Raw genomic sequence first — 23347 nt, 5'->3', positions numbered from 1 at the left:
TTGCTTCATCACGAAAATCCCCCGAGGTATGTTGTCGTCTTACACAACCCCATGTGGTGTTACTTTTGATAGAATCTTTTTGATTCGATAGAATATTTCTCTGAAAATGTCGTCTTTGCCTTTGGGTGTAACTGTAAGCATATTAATTACTTAGGGGTATATTGTAATTATGTGTATTTTAAGTTGTTATCATATATACTTTACACATCATACCCACACGCGCGCGTGTCTCTGTGTGTGTGAGAAATATGTGTAGATATATACAAAGAAAGCTCATGAATCTGCTCTGCTATGGCTATAAAGATCAGTAAAACATTGGAAAATCCCATGATTTACCTTTAAGACATTACATGTGTAAATGAGTCGAATCGAGCTAAATATTACGGGTGTAGAAGTATCGAATTGAGCCTAATTAAACACAAATCGAGCATCATTAGACGAGGAATCGAGGATCAATTATTACTGCAAAAATTATGTCTTTTTATATACAGTTCACAGAACTTTGAAGCCTAATTGCCCAAGGAGTGGCTGCTATTATGGTATGACAACAAACAAATACTAAAAAATAAATAAATGAATCACTACAAGTCAAATTCTTGACCGAGTCGATTGATTTGACTAAAACAAGAAGTCTGAATCGGAAAGTTCCAGAACTTTGTGGTAACCGATAGGTTTCACCCCTGATCGGAATGAATTTCCTTCGATGTACCTGTGACAACATATCGGAAAAAATAAATCGACTGCTAAAACCTAAGTTTTCAAAGTAAAGAGCACAAGTGGAACTCACATTTCCTTCAAAAATGCGTGCTTGTATAATGAATCGGGTATTCTTCCAGAAAATTGATTGTGATCCAAGTACCTAAATCACATAAACAAATGACAAAAGATCTCCGATCTTATAAATGCACATAACACATATCGGTCTTTTTCTCGTAATAATTTGGACAAATCATACTTACAAGTAAGTCAATCGAGGAATATGAGCGAGACCGAAAGGTATAACTCCAGACATTTTATTGTAGGATAGATATCTGAAATCGAGTTAAATTGAGGTAAAGTATAAATAGAAAACAGAACAAGAACACATAGTAACAGCCCGTAAATTCTTTATATATAGATAATTATACTTACAATATCTCCAAGTTTGTTAAATTTGCAAGCTGTGATGGAATGCCTCCACTAATGTAATTGTTATTAAGATACCTGCGAAATAACAAAATAAAAAAGAAATCTTACATCCTTAAAAGAGAATTCTTAATCAAATCAAATTAATAAAAATTGGTCATGAAGCATACAGATTACGAAGAGCTGGGAAGCATCCTTCAACGCGAATGAGTTCTCTTATGGTCCCAACCAAATGATTATTACCAACATCCCTAAAAAGAAATAAAAAAATCCAATTAATGAAACAAGAACGAATACAATAAAAAAAACCCGAAATGGTTGACGTGTAATCTTACAAGTGCCTTAAATTTAGCAAAGTTCCTAATTCGGGAGGAATTCTCCCCATCAAACGATTTTCGTGAAGTTGGAGATATCGTAGTTCAGGAAGATCCGCAAGCTCCTTTGGAATTTCACCCTTAAAATTATTGAAACTCAAATAGCTGCACAAATTTTTCACACAATCATTGTTCAAAACAAATTTTGACGCAAAAAAAGTAAATAGAAATGAATATTTTTAAGAAGATATAACATCACCCACAGATGCGTTAGCTGCTTCAGTTCGCCGATTTCAGAAGGAATGACATCTTGCAGCTTATTCCACCTCAAATTACTGATAAAAAAGTAACGGAAACACAAAAGGAAGTCAAGAAGTTTAAACAAGCCAAAGTTAAATATAAAAAAAAAAATGTCACACGATTGTTTATGTATGAGAGAGTAAAAGACTGTACAGTATCTTGAGATGCTTCAACCGCCCAATCTGTGACGGAATCGGTCCGGTAAGCTTGTTATTATGTAGATCCCTGTCACAACAAATAACTTTGCAGATTTTAGAGATTCATATTAAAGAAATATAACAAAACTATCCAAAAAAACAAACTCCGACTTTGTGCTAATAAAGTAATTTTCTCTAGCAGGAAGCAATCTTTATGCAACCCTTTACATTGCTTTTAGAAATTCTATCTTATAACAAAAAACATATAAACAAAAATAAATAAAAAATCAGTGATATCTTACAGCCTAGTGAGATCCATCAGATTGGTAACTGCAAGTGGAAAGGGGCCGACAATCGAAACTGCATAAACTTCCCTGCAGCATAAATCAAGTGTGATGATCCAATTATTACACAATTCCGGAAAAAAAGAAAAAAAAGAAAGCCGATTAAAAGAAAGAGCAAAAGAATCGGAGGCTCACAATTCAGTAACAACTCTATAGTCACCGTCACTGACAGTAGAACAAGTGACGCCAGACCATGGTGGCAAATCACCATCTCCGCAAGGATCGTCACCAATCCATGCGTACACCACCCTCCACCCTAGCGACGCCTTTATTTCGTTCAATGCCTTCACTGTAATTAGCATACAGTTCACAAAAATCTCAGTTCCACAAATATATTAAAAAACAAAACATCGCAGTATGCAAATATATATATATACATACAGTCGGAAATCGTGATAGCTTGTTCCTTTTCCCCAATCTTCAAAATGGATTAACATGAAACCATATTATAAACGCATATCAAATCGTATCAAAACGGCAGTAAAATGTACTAATTAACCGTGTTCTGTATCTATGTTTCAAAATTTCAATGTGATGAAAATAGCCCTAAAATTAATCAAACGTAAGGAATTAAATCATCAATGCACTAATTAATTTTTGACTCAATAAAATCCGAATAATCAATAAAAAAAAACAGAACTTTCCTTTAAATACAATCTAATCAATCACAGCAAATGAACTGCAAACCTAATCATAATCAACGATAGCTTTTACACTGAAATCCCAAATCCTACCAAAATCTGATGAGATGCAAAGTAGAGGATTAGCTCGATTGCAACACAAAGTTGACGATGTTGTTGAGTGTGATCAAAGAACGGAATGGGAAAAATTACCGTCTCGCTTAAGGGTCTTCGAATAAACGACGTCGTTTAAGAGTGATGGAACTACGATCAACAGAGTAAAAACTGAACAAAGGAAATGGAAACGAGTCGCCATTTTTAATTAGCTTTTTCTCAAACAAACAGAGTTACGTAAAGAAATCCACAGTGCTTGTTGCGAAGAGACACAGATTACATGAAACTATCTAGTGATTTGTGTGAAATCGGTTGATCGCATTTTTTCCCTTTTTTTCTCATTAATTATCAAAATTACGAAAATTCTGGTTTTTTTTGTTTTTTTTTTTATAACTATTATTGAAATTAGAATATATTCGGTGTTCCGATTTTCGATCTGATTTTCAAGCACATTTACCGATTAAAAAAATATATATTTTAATATTTTATTAAATTTTTATGGCGCATAGTCTACACCCTTAAGACCTCCCTTTTAATTTAATTCACTCGATCGTCGAAAAACCCACCCGACGTAGGATCTAGGATCGGCTGCATTAAACAAATGACTGGAAAATATTAAAAAGAGAGCGGAAATTCAAAAGAGAGTGTAAAAGTGTTTTATTGGTGTTTTTCCGTAATCCTAATATGGTTCTTCATATTCGTATATCGAGAATTATACATAGTTATTTTTTAACTTAAGATCTCTTCATTCGTCCGAGATTTACATTGATTATTATCGACCCTAATTTACATACTTTATTTATCTATTTATGAAAAAATACGCTAAGATCTTCTTCTCCAACAACTATCTTCGATCGAGCTCGTCAGTCTGGTCCATCTTGGTGCTTACCTTCATTGGGCCGAAACTTGGCTTAATGGGCTTAATTTCGATTGTTTATTGGGCTTCAACCCAATAATCACAAATATAGAGTTCGGCCCATATTATTCGTGTGTGTGTATCTAATAACTTTTCATTTTAATCAAATACACGTGTCATAGTCTGGTTTTGCCCTAATTGGGATCAAACACTGTATATTTTTATTTTTTCGAAACTGATCATCTCACCACAACCACGTATTACAATGATTAATCGCACTAATTATGATTAATGATAATTAATAACATGTTTGGATGCTCTGTGTTTTGTTAACGTGAATTAGGTTTTAATTCATCTGTATATAATTATATATGCAACTCCCACTAAATATGAATCATGATGAGCGATAATGGACGGCTGATTTCATGTCGGCAGGAGATTATCCACCGTCCGATTGTCGTCTGTAGTTTCGCCTTGTTGTTGTCAGTGGTAATTAAAGTCGATATAAATTGTAGTAATTATTTGTTGGCAAAGTTTGATGAGGATTGATACTAATTAACTACTAATTAAGTAATTAACTACTTACAGATCATGATCATAAGCTAGCGTTGACTAGTATGCAAATAATATCTGAAAAAGAGGTCACATGTATAAACATAAATGAATTTTTGCTATTAGTTTGTAGTAGGCTTTTGAGATCCTACACCGGATAGATCTTTACCATTAATATACACACAAACACACACACACCCACATTGGTGTGTGTAGATCAACGGTGAAAAATCACCCGGTGTAACCTTCACCGGGTGTAGGATAGATAAAACCGTTTGTAGTAATATACTTTAATAAATTAGGGTTATCTTCACTGTCCCATTAAAGAAAAAAAAAAGTGATTATATGATATTTATCAAACTTTTTATTCGTTTAGTTTCCAAAATAATTGCAAAAAAAGAAGAACAACTAAAAGGCTGTATTAGCTATTGAGAGCCACTCATTTTTTTTCACATATATATAGTGGGGGCATCTCTAATTTGTTTAAATGATCCCATCCATTTTTCGGTGTAAACCCTTGTCCTTTTACGATATGAATTTATTTCCGATTTATCGATTTTCTAGATGCTACACCAGGGCGTATGTACACACAAATTCTAGGATTATCAAAACCAAAATTATATTTTTTTTGTAAACAAGAAATTCGCAGCCAACCATAAATAAATATCGAGTAAATCTATACTCTCGTATAAGAGCTTGTAAATTACGCGAGAGACGTAAGCAACATTAGGCTAACTATGTACGACAAACTCGACATAGCGATCGTTGACAATATATCACACAAACTCACTTGCTCCAACAGATAAGTCATCCCTCACGGGACCAAAACAAACATCTTAGATTGTGAATGTCTTGAATCCAAAAGAAAAGATATTATATTGTCTACTTTGATAAATAATAGAGTTCATATTTGAGTTTTATAATGTCGAATTATTTTGTATTATTTTTCTAAAAATATATAATATTGGTTTTGATATGGGCTCGTTTGACAAATAACAAATAAGTATAAGCCCATTAGGATAAGCCCAATATGATAGGCCCATAATGAAGAACCCATGATGACTTAGTTCGGTACTATGACCGAAGTCGTCGTATGACGCGAACCTCGGAACCTCGTGGGAGTACCTTCACTCGCCAGCCCAATACCAAAACGGGGTAAGGCGAGCCCAAGACAATACAGGCCCAAGATACATGACTTGGGAGAAAAGAGAAACCCTAAAAAAGGAAAGCCTTGGAGGCCAAGCTTTCCTCATCTATAAATAAGAGAATCAACATACGCACACATACGAGAAAAATATACACTAATCACTGTTACATTGCATATACCTTTTTCCTCTATTCCGATCACTGACTTGATCGTCGGAGCTTTCCCGCCGGGAACCCCTCCCGGCGTTGCAGGTTTATCCACCGGAGTACGGACAGAACTGGCTTGAGGAAGACGAAGACCTGCGGACTAAATCAAGTGGCGCCGTCTGTGGGAAAACCTTTATAAGTTTGGAGCACAATTTCCAGGAAAAACACCAGATCTGCCCCTGGAAATCCAGATCTGAGTTAAGAACGTAGAGAAGAAATGGAAGAAGAAGGCACGATTACCCGAAACCTACAAAGGGAGCTGGATGCAGCAACTCGTGACACAACTGGTGCTGATCCATCGTCCATTCAGAAAGATAAGTCGGGGTGTAGCTTCCTTACACCTGAAAAGGAGGGTCGGATCCCTTTCACCCCAAGCAGCCCCTCTTTCGAGTTCCAGGATGGCGAAGCTGCTTCCAGAAGGCCAGCTGCAACCCCCGCTCAGGCTCCCAATGAGCGTACATATACCCGGGACGAGGTGGAAACCATGATTACCGCGGCCATCCGAAACTACACCCAAAATTTACCTCACGATAACCGACTCAGGAGAGATCCCAGACGTTCTCCGAACGAAGGACGAGCTGAAGACGAGGGCGATAGTTATTCGGAGAACCGAAGGGGTAATAGTCAAGGCGTTAGAACAGAGGTCGACAGTTTAAGACGCGATATAGATGAGTTGAAGGCCTTGCGAAGTGGGCCAGCGCGAGATCTCGTAAGATCTAGCCCTTTCGCTAGTTATCTCGATGGCGACCCTATACCGGCTAACTACCGACCGATCTTGTTTGAGTACAACGGCGCGTCAGATCCAGCTGAACACTTGAGTCGGTTTAACAACACTGCCTCACTTCACCAGCTCACAGAAGGGGTGAAGTGCCGTGCCTTTGTCACCACTCTAGCAGGTCCGGCCCAAGCATGGTTCGGTCTGTTACCTGCCGGAACCATCCGATCTTTTGAACAACTTGCCAAAGCTTTCATGAACCAGTTCGCTAGCTCGAAGAAGTGTAAGAAGACCTCTCTGTCACTATTCAGCGTTCGTCAGAAAGAGAAAGAAAGCCTCAGGAGTTACATCAAACGGTTTACCTCGGCCACCCTAGAAGTCCCAACTACCAGTGACGAGGTGCTCATGGCGGCCCTTTCACAAGGGTTAAGAGATGATGAATTTTTCCGAGCTCTAGCGCTGGAGCCATCACCTGATTTCGATAATTTGTTAGAAAGGGCATCTAGGTTCATTAACTTAGAAGAAGCCCGCCAGCAGAAAGTAGAAGAATCTCACCAAGTCACAAGCGTGCGGGTCAGCGAAGTGAAGAGAGGCAAGGAGTCCATATTACCTCGTAGGGATGTCAATGTTCCCAGTCGGAGCGTCGCCCCGGATGCTAAAGGATCTCGATTTCAATCATACCAGCCCCTTACAGCTCCTCTATCCCAGGTACTGTACTCAATCGAGAAGAGAGCCGATCTTCGGTGGCCTCGAACCGCCCGCGGAGCCCCCTGACGAGACCCTACACTGGGAACCTTTTGTCGTTTCCATAATGAGTATGGACATACGACAGACGATTGTGCACATTTAAAAGACGAAGTGGAACGTCTCATCAGAGACAATAAGATCGGAGAATTTGTGAAGATAGACCCACCTCGTGGGCAAAAGCGTGAGGCCCAGTTCGGAAACCCGCCACGAGCACCGCCCCCACCGCCAGCACCGAAAAGAGGGTACATTCAGATGATTTCGGGAGGTCCTACGGGAGGGGATACTCACCGGGCTAGGAGACGCCATCTCGGTAGCCTAAAAAATAATCATGAAGTTTGCCAAATCTCTACACCGAAGTATCGTCAATACCCCACTATCTCGTTTGGTCCTGAAGATGAAGCGGACCTAGATGATTTCCATTGTGACCCTCTCCTCATCACGATTAACGTTGGAGGGTACGACGTCGCTCGCGCCTTCGTTGATCCAGGAAGTTCGGTGGATGTCATATCCTACGAGTGTTTCCTGCAAATGGAGCTTGACCTCCCGATCTTCCCCGTCACCACGGCGATATTCGGATTCACGGGGGGATCCCTGACGCCGGTTGGACAAGTTAAAATCCCTGTCACTATAGGAACGCCACCTCGAACACGCACTCAAACTGTCAATTTCGTCATTGTCGAAGGATCACCAACCGCGTATAATATCGTGATAGGGCGACCGATGTTACATACCTTTCGGGCGGTCCCTTCGACCATTCATCAAAAGCTTAAGTTTCCAATTGATGGAATGGTGGGAGAGGTCAGGGGCGATCAAGCCCAGTCGAGATCATGTTATGTTGAGATGGTTAAGATAGCAGAGAAGGGGCGACGTGACACTCTCACCAAAGAAGATTTGGGGGATGAGAAACGCCCCCGAATTGACCCCGAAGATAAGGTTAATCATGTACAACCTATGGACGAATTGATGATGATTGACCTCGTCCCCGGTATGATGAAACAAACCCGGATAAGCAAGGATTTAGAACCATCTCTCCGAGACGAGCTGATAGCGTTACTACGATCCAATGAAGACATCTTCGCATGGCAACCAAGTGACCTAACCGGTATCTCACCTCTTACTGTGGTGCACCGACTCAATTTGCGACCTGAGTGTAGACCCGTCAAACAAAAACGACGGCACTTCGGTACCGAAAAGGACGAAATCATACACAAGGAGGTCCAGCGACTTCTGGACATCGGACATATCAGGGAAATCCAATTCCCCACATGGCTATCCAATGCAGTTTTAGTGCAAAAAGCCAACGGCCAGTGGCGAATGTGCATCGACTTCAGGGACTTAAACAAGGCTTGCCCAAAGGACGATTATCCCTTACCTCGCATAGATCAACTTGTAGATGCCACTGCCGGCTGCGAACTACTTAGTATGATGGATGCCTCGCAGGGATACCACCAAATTCCGCTAGACAAAAAGGACCAGCCAGCAGTAAGTTTTGTCACCGCCACGGGGACTTACTGTTACGTGGTGATGCCTTTCGGCCTAAAAAATGCAGGAGCCACGTACCAGCGATTAATGGATAGGATGTTTCGGGCCCAACTCGGACGCAACATTGAAGTTTATGTTGACGATATGTTAGTTAAAAGCAAGAAGCGCTCTACGCATCTCGCAGACCTAGCTGAAACCTTTGCAACTCTTCGTTTATATGGAATGAAGTTAAACCCTGCTAAGTGTGCGTTCGCAGTACAAGCGGGAAAGTTCCTGGGATACGTTGTTAATCGGGAAGGCATTAAGGTAAACCAAGATAAAGTTGAGGCCGTACTTCAGATGACACCTCCTCGTTCCATTAAGGAAGTCCAGTCCTTGGCAGGAAAAGTTGTAGCCCTAGCCCGGTTTATATCGCGAATGGCTGATAAGAGCCTGCCTTTCTTCAAAGTACTAAGGAAAACAGCTCAGTTCGAATGGACCACCGAATGCCAGCTCGCATTCGAAGCATTAAAACGATCCCTTACTTGCCTGCCGATTCTTAGCACCCCTGAAAAGGGCGAAACCCTGTTCGTATACTTGTCAGTAGGCGATGAGTCCATCAGTTCGGTTTTGTTTAAGGAAGTTAATAATCAGCAAAGACCGATCTACTATACTAGTAAGATCCTCACTACGTCGGAAAGCCGATATTCTGAAGTCGAGAAAATAGCGTACGCATTGGTTCTCACTACGCGACGACTCCGGCCTTATTTCCTGTCGCATACCATGGTAATTCGCACAAGCTTACCCCTTCGGCAGACCCTAGGTCAACCTACCGCGTCAGGACGAATTGTTAAATGGGCCATCAAGTTAGGACAGTATGAGATTCAGTATCAACCCCGTACCTCGGTCAAAGGACAGGCGCTGGCAGATTTCATCCGAGAAACCACCAGGATACCCGTCGAAAAGGAGTGGAAAATTTATGTGGATGGTTCATCTACAACCACAGGAGCAGGGGCAGGGATAATAGTTATTGATCCCACTGGAACGGAAGTCGAGTTTGCCGTTAGGTTACCTCGAGTTTCCAATAATGAAGCAGAGTATGAAGCCTTTATCCGAGGTATGGAGATCGCTCAAGAGCTCGGAGCGCGAGTGGTGCGAATATACTCCGACTCTCAATTGGTAATACACCAACTCGAAGGTGACTACGAAATAAAAAACGATAGAATGAAGAGTTATGTAAATAAAGCCCGAGCTGTGCAAGAAGCTTTTGAAGTCTGTACCATGCATCAAATTCCGAGAAATGACAACCAGCGAGCTGACTTCCTCGCTAAAGTCGGGTCGTCAGTCGTCGATTGTATTGAAAGAAAGATCACTATCCTTATCGCCCCTACCCCAACACCGGGCATAATGGTAATAGACGAAGAGCCTGACTGGAGAACACCTCTGTTCAAGTATTTCAGAGGAGAGCGAACTGGTACAAAAAGGGAACAAAATCGATTGGCGTATAAAGCGAGGCACTTTTACGTGCGGCACGAGGTGTTATATAAAAGGAATTTCGCTACAATCGATGCGAGATGTTTGGGAAAGCAGGAGGCTGAACACGTCCTTGACGAAGCACATCGAGGTGGTTGCGGTGAGCACGGAGGAGCTCGGGCCCTCATACAGAAGTTATATCGGGCAGGGTATTATTGGCCCGGTATGAAAGAAGACACACACCGATACGTTCAACACTGCGCACAATGCCAAAAATATGCCCCCCTTATCCATAAACCGGGGGAAGAGATGATTATCATGAGTGCCCCATGTCCCTTTGCTCAATGGGGGATTGACCTCGTGGGACCATTCCCTCAAACCACTGGCCGGAAAAAGTTCATCATCGTTGCGGTAGACTACTTCACTAAATGGGTCGAAGCTGAGGCCTTATCAAAAATATCAGAGGACGAGGTCATGCACTTCGTCTGGAAGAATATCTGTTGTCGGTTTGGTCTGCCTAGAAGCATCGTATCGGACAATGGCACTCAGTTCAACGGCAAGAAAATTCGTGCATGGTGCGAGGAAATGAAGATAACACAGAAATTCGTGGCGGTAGCACACCCCCAGGCTAATGGTCAAGTAGAGTCCACCAACCGGACCATTGTCAACGGTTTGAAGAAGAGACTGGACGAGTTAGGGGGAAGTTGGGTAGACGAACTGCCCTCAGTCCTTTGGTCTTACCGGACAACAGTCAAAGCAGCTACTGGCGAGACGCCATTTCGGTTAACTTACGGAACCGATGCTGTTATCCCGGTCGAGGTGGCAATGGACACACTTCGCATCGCCACATTTGATGAAAGGACAAACGATGATGCCCTGAGGACACAGCTGGATGAGGTTTTTGACCTACGAGAAGCGGCGTATCTACACATGGAACGAAGTAAGAACCTGATCAAGGCTCGATACGACCAAGGGGTACGGTCTCGTTCATTCCAGATCGGTGATCTCGTCCTACGACGAGCTGACGCACTAAAACACACAGGAAAGTTAGAGGCCAATTGGGAAGGACCATACATGGTCACAAAATGTTTGGCTGGTGGAGGATATGAGCTGGCAGACGTAGAAGGGAAACCATTGCCACGAGCATGGAATGTCATCCATTTGAAACGCTTCTTCGCGTAAAAAAAAAAAAAAAAAAAAAAAAAAAAAAAAAAAAAAAAAAAAAAAAAGGAGAGAGAGAGAAAGGAGATCGAGGCAATTAAGTCAGCGAAATCGAGACACACCTTGTACAGGCAAAACAACCATTAATAAACATCCATTTTCCGATCTGGGCTAGGCCCCGTGGTTTTTTCTCTCCTTATTTGGAGGGTTTCCACGTTAAAAAATCCTTGTGTTATTTATTTAAAGTTTTATTGTGGCGTTAACTCGCGTGTTTCATTGTGGCGTTAACTCGCGTGTTTTATTGTGGCGTTAACTCGCGTATTTCATTGTGGCGTTAAATCGCGTGTTTCACTGTGGCGTTAACTCGCGTGTTCTACTGTGGCGTTAACTCGCGTGTTTCACTGTGGCGTTAACTCGCGTGTTTCATTGTGGCGTTAACTCGCGTGTTTTATTGTGGCGTTAACTCGCGTATTTCATTGTGGCGTTAAATCGCGTGTTTCACTGTGGCGTTAACTCGCGTGTTCTACTGTGGCGTTAACTCGCGTGTTTCACTGTGGCGTTAACTCGCGTGTTTCATTGTGGCGTTAACTCGCGTGTTTTATTGTGGCGTTAACTCGCGTATTTCATTGTGGCGTTAAATCGCGTGTTTCACTGTGGCGTTAACTCGCGTGTTCTACTGTGGCGTTAACTCGCGTGTTTCACTGTGGCGTTAACTCGCGTGTTTTATTGTGGCGTTAACTCGCGTGTTTTATTGTGGCGTTAACTCGCGTATTTCATTGTGGCGTTAAATCGCGTGTTTCACTGTGGCGTTAACTCGCGTGTTCTACTGTGGCGTTAACTCGCGTGTTTCACTGTGGCGTTAACTCGCGTGTTTTATTGTGGCGTTAACTCGCGTGTTTTATTGTGGCGTTAACTCGCGTATTTCATTGTGGCGTTAAATCGCGTGTTTCACTGTGGCGTTAACTCGCGTGTTCTACTGTGGCGTTAACTCGCGTGTTTCACTGTGGCGTTAACTCGCGTGTTTTATTGTGGCGTTAACTCGCGTGTTTTATTGTGGCGTTAACTCGCGTATTTCATTGTGGCGTTAAATCGCGTGTTTCACTGTGGCGTTAACTCGCGTGTTCTACTGTGGCGTTAACTCGCGTGTTTTATTGTGGCGTTAACTCGCGTGTTTCATTGTGGCGTTAAATCGCGTGTTTAAAGTTTTATTGTGGCGTTAACTCGCGTGTTTCGTTGTGGCGTTAACTCGCGTGTTTCATTGTGACGTTAATTCGCGTATTCGTACACAAAATATTAAGATTGGGTACTAAGTTAAAATATAGGAGTGGTACAAGATTGAGCTGATGGATAAGCTTAAGGAATAAACACTACCGAAGATCAATGGGGATATTGACAGACTAAGTCTGAAGCCCAAAACGACACAGACATAAAAGCGAATAAAGACATTTCAAGCATATGGAAAAACGGAGAAATTGTTAAGGATATATGGCAAAAGGAAATAAAGAGAGTAATGTTTAAGAAATACATATTCAAAGTACAAAACATAAAAAATGGTTAAGTTTTTTTGGGTCTTCACTTCGGAACTGCTGCATCTGCTTCACTTCGATTCTCCGCATCCGGAGGGGTCGGTGAAACGAAGCTTGGCTGTGCCTCTTCGGAACTAACCACCATTCCAAGGGCCCCAATGTCCCCGACAAAGTCTGTAATGGCTCCTTGACGGGTAAACTCTTCAACAAGGCCCTGGTAAACCGGCCTCCACCATTCCAAGTTGGGGTCCTCATTAACGTCCCCCTCAAAACCCGGGATCACGTCATCGGGAAGGTCTTCGGCTAGTTCACTTTCCACCAACGGGAATTCGATGCCGGCACCACATAACCTCTTTCGAACGGCTGCAACCGCCGAGGAGAAGAAGAAACGAGCCAACCCTGAAGCTTCTCGGGTGAAAGTAGTCGAACGCCACAACCGGTGAAAGAAGCGACGAACGAACTCCTCAATAAAACGGAGACCCTCGGGCGACCCCGGGAATAGCCTTTGCCCCTCTTTCACCCCCTCGGCGAAATTAGTAGAGGCCTGCACTCCGGCTGCGTACAGCTCGTTGGAAAGCCCTTTGGCTTTTTCTTCTAGGCTGGTGACATGAGAACCCAAAGAGTCCTTCTCCGCCTGTAAGATCTTCTCTCTCTCCTGCAGCCTCTTCACCTCGGCAAACAGCCCTTCCTTCGACGATTCAGACATCGCCAAACTCTCCTTCAGGCCCCGAACTTCTTTTCGAAGTTGAGTCACCTCCTTCTTTTGGTTATCGTATGCCTCACGCGAGACATCATCCCATCCCAAAGGACCCGAGAAAGCAATGGCGAATTGCTGCATGTACAAGGAGTTCAAACAAGGTTAGCCTTGAATAAAAAATATGAAATTAAGGAATTGGTCTGCATGACCGAGATAAGACAAACCTGTGTAATGTTGTGAAGAAGTAGCTCAAGTCGGTCGCCTTTACTCATCTGCCCGAAATGGGCAACGTCGGTGGGAAAGGCCAGGGACCGACATGCAGCAATGGCATTCTCTGCGTTTTGGCAGAGATGAAGTCCGAAACCAGCCGGTAAAGATGACCCAGCCGCCCCAAGAGCCAACTCAGACCTCCGTTTCTTCGGAGCAGGTTCTCTCTCTACCACCTCTTCGGTTGAGGAAGGAGGCGGTGACGAGGCGAGAACTATTGCGGAGGATCGTTTAGGAGGTTCAGAATCCTCAGTTCGCGAGAGAGGTCCACCGCGGGCGCGAGGAGGAGCGGCGTTTTTCTTCGATGGCCTGGGCCTTAGAGCCCCTTCTTCCGAAGATCTCTTCTCGGATTCAGCGATTAGAGGGCGCTGAAACTCGGACGCTTCGAACCCAGGTTCCGGCTCGGAAGGACGGGTAGCCGGCTTATCACCTCGGAACATCCTCTTCATCCTTAGATCTACGCACCAAAACAAACGGGCAAGGGGAGATACGCGGGTGAGATATAAGACATATAAGTACATAGCTAGCAAAGCAACAAAAAACAGACCGACCGAAGTAAGACAGTGAGTCGAAGTAATAATTAGTGTTATAACCAAACTCACCTAAATCTTCCCGAGTTAGAGAATACGTGCCGTTGTCGTGAAAACGGAAGTGGCGAAGCATCGGCGGAAAGCTGGTGAGGCTATCCGGGACGCCGTGGCTCGGTTGAAAGTGGGATATCATTTTTAATACACATTCGTCAACCGCCAAAGGTTTACCCCTTCTCTTTTCGGGCAGGGTGGCGAGCCAAGGACACAAATAAGGCGTGTCAACAGGATTTCTGGCGAAGAAATAATGACCTTGCCACCCATCGGTTTTATTAGGTGGCATCAGAATCTTAAAACCCGGACGAGCCGAGATAGAGATATGGAAAGGACTCGAATTCTTTAATACCATTACACTCCGGAAGCGAGCTGGCGTGGGAATCACCCCCGACCAGGCGCATAGCATGCGAAATCCGGTCATGATTATTATGGCATGGGGGTGGAATTGGTTAAGGGACACGTTACATAATTGGGCAATCTCAGAAAACCAGGGCGAGATGGGAAAAGATAGACCGAAGTAGAATTGCTCTGAAAACCAAGTACTAAAACCTAAAGGAGGGTTTAGAGGGCGATCATCTCGCGAAGGAAGAATCAATTCGACATCGGTAGGGAGGCCTATGTCGCGAACTAAGTTAGTGAGATCTGTCTCGCTTAAAGTACTAGGTCCCCATTGGTCATCCAAATCTCGTCCTTCAGATAGGGAAGGAGAACCACTCCTCGCAGAAGACGAAATCTCTTTTCTGCCCCTCTTCTTGGGCCGTTCTAAGAGTTTGCCCGAGGGAGAGAAGTAGGGTCCCTCCTCCGACGAGGAAGAAATAGAAAAAGCGGGGTTTTCACCCCCCTCCCCGGAGGGCACTTTTTGGCCGAAAGGATCGGGAGAACGGGCAGACATTATCAATTCGAAGAGTTAAGGCGGGGGTAATAAGAGATGGGGGAAAGAAGTAGTACCTTTGTCGGGGTAGAAAATGGGCACGAAGGATAAGATCTCTGTCTCGGAAAAGCAGGTTCGCCGGAGAAGAAGCAATAAGAGAAGAGAAAGCACGAGGGTGGAAAAAGAAAAAATCTTAAAAAATGGCAAGGGCCAGGTATTTATAGAAGAAGGGAAAGGAAAAAATTCGATCGTGACCGTCTATTCGGATGGCCAAGATTCAAAGTAAGTCACCCCGAACCCGATGCAAGAGGCGCCGATCGAAATTCCTCAATAATGACCTAGGGAAAAGGGAAGGTCAATCATAACCGTTTCTTCGGGCGGCCAAGATTCAATGTAGAATGCCTCGAATCCGACGCTGAAAGCACTGATTGAAATTTTTCCATGATGACCTAGGGAACTCGAATCGACCACACGGGATGTCAGAGTAATTAAATGGAGGAAAAGTGGAAAGGTTGCGTGCACCAACCAGACGTGAACCGAAGTCCGAGCTCGCACCTCGTACTCCGTACTTATAACACGAGGTGAGAAGGAGCAAACTCGTATTATAAATAAGGAGTAGGGGGGAGTAGTTGATATGGGCTCGTTTGACAAATAACAAATAAGTATAAGCCTATTAGGATAAGCCCAATATGATAGGCCCATAATGAAGAACCCATGATGACTTAGTTCGGTACTATGACCGAAGTCGTCGTATGACGCGAACCTCGGAACCTCGTGGGAGTACCTTCACTCGCCAGCCCAATACCAAAACGGGGTAAGGCGAGCCCAAGACAATACAGGCCCAAGATACATGACTTGGGAGAAAAGAGAAACCCTAAAAAAGGAAAGCCTTGGAGGCCAAGCTTTCCTCATCTATAAATAAGAGAATCAACATACGCACACATACGAGAAAAATATACACTAATCACTGTTACATTGCATATACCTTTTTCCTCTATTCCGATCACTGACTTGATCGTCGGAGCTTTCCCGCCGGGAACCCCTCCCGGCGTTGCAGGTTTATCCACCGGAGTACGGACAGAACTGGCTTGAGGAAGACGAAGACCTGCGGACTAAATCAGGTTTCTTTGATGTCTTATATACTACGTATTAACACATTAAATCTAGTTTTTAATAAATATATATTCAGTAATGTTGGAGTATTAATAAATAAATAGCTATCATAAGCCCAAAAGCATACGTCAATATCACTAAATATAACATATAGATTTTGATTCGATAACGGAAATTCAGTAATAAATATTCCATATGTAGTTGTATTCCTAGCTACCTAATACCTATCATAAGCCCCAAAACCATACGTCCAATAGAGCATGAGTAGCATAAATTTTCAAACAAAGAAAATGTTTAAGGCTATATAATCACCTCATCCGGTGGGAATTTAAACTCTATTGCATATGGTCCACAATTATAATAGAAATTTTCAATCAAGACAATCGGTATTAACAAAATTATATTAAACTATCGAACTAATAAATTTAGTACGCTTTTATCGAGTTGGGATCGGAAGAAATTATTATTTAACTAAAATTTTAAATTTATCGAGGTTTTAGTGTAGTTTCCTATACTTGCCTATAACACAGGTTATTTATACAATTTATTAATTACTTGCCTAAGTTTTGTGCCATCTCTCTCTCTCTCTCTCTCACACTAGATTTGCTTAGATTTCACCATCTTGTGGCCCTTCCTATTTAGAGATTGACTGCAAATATTTTATTTTAGCTTCTCTTTTTCTTTTTCTTGTCTGTTTGTGCAGAGATGGAAAAAGAAAAACCAACAAATCAAATTGAACGCGTATTTCTCTTTCCCCCAACCCAGAAACCCTAGCTATTAGCTTTCTCTCTCCGCGTTTTTTTTTTGCTTCACGTGTTTTAGATATTTGCTGTTGAGCCGGATTGATATGGATGGGAAGAAGAAGGCCGAGGATCCCGAGTTCACGACCGAGTCGAGCTGGGGACTCGGCGGCGACGTGAACCACGGCTATTTCTTCGGGAGTGGTACTCATGATGATTATAGGGAGAGCAGCGTGCTTACCGATTTCGGATGGAATATTCCGTCCGAATCTAACGGCGTTTGGGGATCCGATTTGGCAGGAAGCGGCGCCGATGGTTGTGTTTCTGTGGCTACGTCGGGGATCAGTACTGCGCCGCCGCCTCAGCCGATGGCGTTGGTGGATCAGGAGAACAATACTTTTGCGTCGAATCCGTCCGTGTCGTCGAGCTCCTCCGAGGATCTGGGGGATAAGTCGACGGCCTCCGGTGGCTCATCCTCCGCCGCCGCCGTAAATCCGACGCCGTCGTCGGACACAGCGTGAGTACTGTAAAATGCATGCGCCGGTGTTTGAATTCATCCAGGTTTTTTTTTTACTAGAGGGGTAAAATTGTGATTAAAGGAGCTCATTAATTAATTTCCAGAACCGTAAAAGTAAAACGCAGAAAATGAGAAAAGTCGTCCACTGTGTGTCCGTACAGTTTATTGGGGAAGATAGGTATTTTCGAAATTAAAGCACAATTCAGAGGCTATTATAGGAGAGTAGAGCCGCTATTTATTATTTATAATTCCTATAGTAAATAATTAATACTTTTTTTTTCAATAAATTTAGATATTTAATTTTCCACTTAAAACACATGAATATCATGAATAAAATGCACGTTGAACCGATGAAACAAATTTAGATATTTAATTTTCTTCAATTATATATTATTTCTCAATTTGCTTATTTCCCTATTTTTTTTTTATGAATTATGATGTCATTAATTGAAATTGAGCATTCAGTTTCGTGTTAGCTAATTTATTGATCTTGGGAAAAATCTCCTATATATCAGAAGCTTTTAACAACTTATCGTAATATGGCATGTTAAAATCGTAGAGGGTTTTGCTCTTACTTATCGATAATCAGCTATTTGAAGGTGTTGAATGATAACAATTTGTAGTCGATAATCCTTTTCCTGTGTCGATGTATTTATTAATTGCAGGAGCAAGGCTAAAAAGAAAGGAGAAAAGCGAATTCGACAGCCACGTTTTGCTTTCGTGACTAAGAGCGAAATTGATCATCTTGAAGATGGCTACCGATGGCGAAAATATGGCCAGAAAGCTGTCAAAAACAGCCCTTTTCCCAGGTACGTACCCCAAATAATATTTGCTGTTAAACCTCCATAATTTAATATAGGGACTAACAAAATTTTATTAATTTAGCGAAATATTAATAAATTATCGAACTAGTAATTTAGTATATTTTTATTGAGCCGGGACATGGAGAAATAATTATTTAAGCAAGCTTATTAATTTATCGAGGTTCTACTGTATAATTAATTACCAAGAAAGTGGCAAAAACATGAATATATAATACAGGATCTTAACATTTGTTGTTGCATGCATGCAGGAGCTATTATCGTTGTACAAACAGCAAATGCACGGTGAAAAAGAGAGTCGAAAGATCGTCTGAAGATCCGACGGTTGTGATCACTACATACGAAGGGCAGCACAGTCACCACTCGTCATCATCATCCTCAGTTGGATTTCCCTGCAGATCAGGCGGCGGTCTTGTTCCTCAGCTGCAGCTGGAACCCGGATCCACATTTTCAAGAAACGCTTCTTCCAACAATATTAATAATTCACACGATTTTAGCTATTACCCAAGGCCGCCGCTTCAATTAACTACTCAAGAAAATTGTGATTCTATTATTAATAATAAGGAATTACCACCAAGTAAAAATCAATTAGGCAAAGATGGAGAGTTATCTCACCAAGGAAAAGAAACAACTTCACAAGGACTCCTTGGAGATATTGTGCCCCCTCGAATGCGACATTGATCATAGTACGAGGTATACCTTACTTTGTTCTCTATTTATAAGTTCATATAGCCATTGTTTTTATAATATATATATATACACACACACACACATTACAAGTTTTTTTTTGGCCAATAAAATAAAGAATGGCGAGTATTTTTAGTAATTCGATATAACACAAGGGTACATATATTAGTTTCATATTTACGACCGTTGGGAATTTCTCGACGGCACTTTTTCTTCGGCAACGGCTCTTATCTTTTGTGTCTGAATTTCTCAACGGCAGCTTTTCCTGGATCCGAATTCCAACGGCTGGATTTTCATTTTTATGCTTTGGGAATAGAATGAACTGATGTATCAGTTTTGTATATGAATGTATAATTCTTAATTCATTCATAAGTGAGGATTTAGTTATGTTTAGTTGCAAGGGTAGTTTTGTAATAACCTTTTGACAATTGGGCCTTTGTAATGTTGGTATGGGCTTTCCACTATTCCCATTTCAACGACCCAAATTATAATACTACCAAATTGGCAAATTGGTTTATATAGCAATTGTTTATTTATATTTATGATTTATTTACCCACAAACATAAGTATATTAATTTATATGTGTGCATTTCTGTAATAATATATTATTACATTATACACTCAATCAGCAGTGTTAGCGGCTTCTGGGAGTGGTATCTTCTTGCACATATTGATTTTTTTACGAGCAAATAATTTTCAAATTTTTAATGATATAGTTTTTTTTTTTTTTTTTTTTTTTTTTAATTTTCTTGCATTATACACCAAGTTGTTGATTTTAACTTCAATGCATCAAATGACACAATTAAAAGATGATACAAAAGTCAAACACACACAAAAAAAAAATTAAAAAAAATTCAACTCTATTAAAGATTTATTAATGAAAGCAAAGTACAAAAGTTAGTGCTACTTGGTTTTCAAGTGACCACAAACACTATTTAGTGTCAAAAATTCATACAAATTTAATTAGGGGATTTTACGCCAAGTTCTAATCGGATTTTTTATTTGGTGCTAACATTGTTCCATAATAACTGCTTCTTGTTGAAAATATTTGTGTTTCATATTATTTGCCACTTTAGATTTTATGTCCTAACCTTATTAATATATTTTAAGTATTAACTCTCTTTTATCGCATCATTAAATCATCAAGGTTATTCTAGTCTTTTTTAATGTATTTTTCCCAATTTACGACATTCTTAATACTTGTGCAAAGCTGAAAAACGACAATTAACTGAGAACAGGAAAAAGTAAACGGAAAATAGTAGGGGGAGGGGCTTGAAATTATGAAATTTGATATTAGGATTGCAAATAAAGGTTACATTGCAAGCCAACTTATTAAATGTACAAAATTGAAATAATTCTAAAGAAAAAAAGAAAGAAAAAGAAACAACTTATAGTGACAATCACTAAAGCAACATTGTTGTTAGGCCAACTGAATTATTTCTGAGGTAGAGAGCTTTTCAAAGGCTGAATAACCAACTTGATCTTCTTCAAAATTGAATGCTTTATAGCAATCTTGGTTCTTACTACTCTATAAATCAAAGTAAATATATATAAATATATATATATATATCCCACTGCTTCAAAATTGATCAAAACTATTTCAAATAATAAAAAGGGAGATAAGATCGATAAACGCTTACTATCGGTCGTATCTAACGCGGAGGAGGATATTCGTCGGGCACATCATCCTCGTCATCAACGGGAGCAGGAAGATTGAGGTCGAGCATATCAGCCTTTACCACCGTGCTCCGATTATTATTATTATTATTATAATTATTATTATTTTCCACATGCCCCCCGATAAAATGTGACCTCTTATGGCCACCCAACGCCTGCCCGTTCTTGAAAACCCTGTCGCAAAACGGGCATACGTGCGGTTTGTTCTTCTTCCCCTTCATTTTCTTCTCGATCGATTTTCTGTTGCTAAGAGAATTATTATTAGCAACGAACTCGGTAGAACCTTCTAGACTATTCTCACCGCTCTCGTATCTCGTCTCGTAAAAAGCAGTGCTCCTCTTATGGCACGGCCTATGCCCGCCTAGTGCTTGGTACGACTTGAACGTTTTCTTGCAGTTGAAGCACTCGTATTTACTCCGTTTCTCAGTATACTCCTCGGGAATATTCTCCGGAATATACCTTCTCTTCCTCGATGACTCGTCACCACCTCTCGTCTTCATCGAGGGCTTATTATCGTACTCGAAATACGAAGGAATATTCCTTCGGAATCCGTCGACGGAAGCATCGGATTCGTACTTTGAACACTCATCCAAGAAATAACCCGAATCGGAATCGTTATGCACCTCATCGATTTTCTTCGTCTCGTTTTCTTGATTACTATTATTATTATTATTGTGGATTTTTTTAATGTCGATGGAAGATGACTTAGTCTCGAGAATAACGGAGTTGTTATCCGACGACTCAACTACCGAATTTACGCCACCTTTGTTATTATTACCCGAATCCCTCGACAGCATCATTAAACACATCGCCACCTCCTCGTTTTCTTCGCCGTCGATTTCAGAAACAGACGAAGAACCATTATTATTATTAACTATTTTCTTGCACCGCTTATTTTTCGATGACGACCTCAAAATCCGATCTTCTGCTTCGGCTTCAGCTTCGGCCTCGGCTTCGGCTTCGGCTTCGTCGGTGTCGGAATGGCTATCGATTACCAGTTTCTGATTGTTCTCACTCGTCCAAGAATACTGATCATCTTTCAAACCCTTGTCTCTGTCAGAGTGGCAAGCCATGTGACCACACAGTGCCTTTAAAGATTGAAACCCTTTGCCGCATTGCTTGCAGATTCTTTCTTGTGGTGAGGGGAAATTCGAGCCGACAGCTCTCCATGATTTGCGGGGGTTCTCTCTCAAACCGTAGCTCGTTTGCCCGTTTCCGAATTCACCAGTTCTTGAATCGTTGATTGTGGTGCTGTGGGGGTGGGGGTGGTGGCCCCCAACAAAATCAGTGATGGGGGAAATCCTTTTCATGGCGGAATCAACTTTTTCGAGAGATGATATTTCTGCTGAACTTGAAACTACGTGAGATCTCATATGACCACCGAGTGATTTCCCACATGGATATTTTTTGTTGCAGAGCTTACAAACGAATCTAAATTCATGATCCTCCTCCATTTTTTTTGCCCCAAATTTGCTATGTGAATTTACTTGATTCGATCAGTAAAACAGGGGAAATTTAAAAAAAAAATTGAAAAAATTAGTGAAGTAATGAATCAAGATCAGAAAACAGCTGATTGAACTTGAACTGTGAAATAATGCAGCATTCACTTGATCGGAAACAGAGGAACCCTAATCGGAAAAATTGAAATAAATCGAAGTGCGAAAATGAAGTTGAAAAGGCTCAAATCTTCGATATAGGTATAGTTATACCTTTTTGCTACAATCGCCACCCACAAATTGACGGAGCAAACAAATCAAAGTCCAGAAGAACAGAGAAGATCAGAGCAGCAGTGAATCGCAAATCTGTGTAATTTTGAAAAAAAGAAAAAAAAAGAGGGGATATAATTATGGAAGTAGTAATTAATAAATAGTAATAATGGTGAGATTTAGGAAGAAATGTGGGGAAAGAATCAAAAAAGAAGAAGAGATGGTGGGTTCGGTTAAGATGGGATTGAAGTAGCCACGAGATTGAGAAATGAAACAGAAACTCGAGACGACGACTCTTTCTTCCTTATATTTCTCTCTCATGAATTACCTTCTCTCTCTCTCTCTCTCTCTCTCTCTCTCTCTCTCTCTCTCTCTCTCTCTCTCTCTCTCTCTCTCTCTTTCACTTTCTCTCTCTAAATTAGCTTGTTTCTTGTTTGGGTGTTGTTATAGAGACTATAGTAGAATTTGAGAATTCCATGCATGGAAGCAAAATATGAAGAGAGAGAGAGAAGAGAGAGAGAGAGAGAGATTAAATGATGGAAAGCACGTGTAGTTCAGAGGAGTGTTTGGTTGCTACAGAATCGGACGGCCCAGATCTGTTTGATTACTATTTATTATAGTGCTTCTCTATTTTTATTTTTTCTTGTTACCCTAATTAATTACTAATTAGATGGCGAATTAAATAGAATAAGATATATATATGTAATTAATGGATTTCTAATCATCTCAGTTATATATCCCAAAGATTTCTACTCCATAAATACTTATTGTTTTTTTTGTAAATTGTCTCTCTGTGTTTCAAAATTAAAAAATAATTTTATAAATATTTAAGAGGTGAAAAATGTCCAAGATTAAATGAAAAAATCAAT

At 41.2% G+C, this 23347-nt stretch overlaps 3 protein-coding genes across 5 annotated transcripts; 1 reads left to right on the top strand and 2 right to left on the bottom strand.

Annotated features, from left to right (window-relative positions):
- Positions 1-433: 433 nt before the first annotated feature.
- LOC105974627 (uncharacterized) lies at positions 434-3321 on the bottom strand. The gene is made up of 11 exons (XM_012999743.2): positions 3054-3321; positions 2356-2509; positions 2179-2250; positions 1893-1964; positions 1703-1774; positions 1461-1604; positions 1296-1376; positions 1132-1203; positions 960-1031; positions 788-859; positions 434-709 (listed from the first exon to the last, which is right to left on the bottom strand). Exons 1-11 carry the CDS (start codon positions 3154-3156, stop codon positions 619-621), a joined length of 1005 nt encoding a protein of 334 aa, XP_012855197.1. The 5' UTR covers positions 3157-3321; the 3' UTR covers positions 434-618.
- A 13562-nt stretch (positions 3322-16883) lies between these two features.
- Positions 16884-19616, top strand: LOC105974807 (putative WRKY transcription factor 57). Of its 2 annotated transcripts, XM_012999967.2 has the most exons (4): positions 16884-17587; positions 18253-18396; positions 18660-19101; positions 19355-19616. In XM_012999967.2, exons 1-3 carry the CDS (start codon positions 17178-17180, stop codon positions 19087-19089), a joined length of 984 nt encoding a protein of 327 aa, XP_012855421.2. In that variant the 5' UTR covers positions 16884-17177; the 3' UTR covers positions 19090-19101; positions 19355-19616. The 2 variants fall into 2 exon arrangements, with proteins under 2 accessions (XP_012855421.2, XP_088674485.1); XM_088818359.1 differs by having other exon boundaries at positions 16930-17587; positions 18660-19616.
- A 724-nt stretch (positions 19617-20340) lies between these two features.
- LOC105974841 (uncharacterized) lies at positions 20341-23216 on the bottom strand. Of its 2 annotated transcripts, none has more exons than XM_013000001.2 (2): positions 20736-23216; positions 20341-20623 (listed from the first exon to the last, which is right to left on the bottom strand). In XM_013000001.2, exon 1 carries the CDS (start codon positions 22224-22226, stop codon positions 20748-20750), a length of 1479 nt encoding a protein of 492 aa, XP_012855455.2. In that variant the 5' UTR covers positions 22227-23216; the 3' UTR covers positions 20341-20623; positions 20736-20747. The 2 variants fall into 2 exon arrangements, with proteins under 2 accessions (XP_012855455.2, XP_088674482.1); XM_088818356.1 differs by having other exon boundaries at positions 20341-22258; positions 22482-23048.
- Positions 23217-23347: the final 131 nt, after the last annotated feature.

Source organism: Erythranthe guttata, chromosome 5 (assembly GCF_056151865.1).
Source record: "Erythranthe guttata isolate IM_541 chromosome 5, IM_541, whole genome shotgun sequence".
Lineage (NCBI taxonomy): Eukaryota > Viridiplantae > Streptophyta > Magnoliopsida > Lamiales > Phrymaceae > Erythranthe > Erythranthe guttata.
The sequence above is the reverse complement of the archived record's forward strand: the minus strand, read 5'-3'. Positions and strand labels throughout refer to the sequence as shown.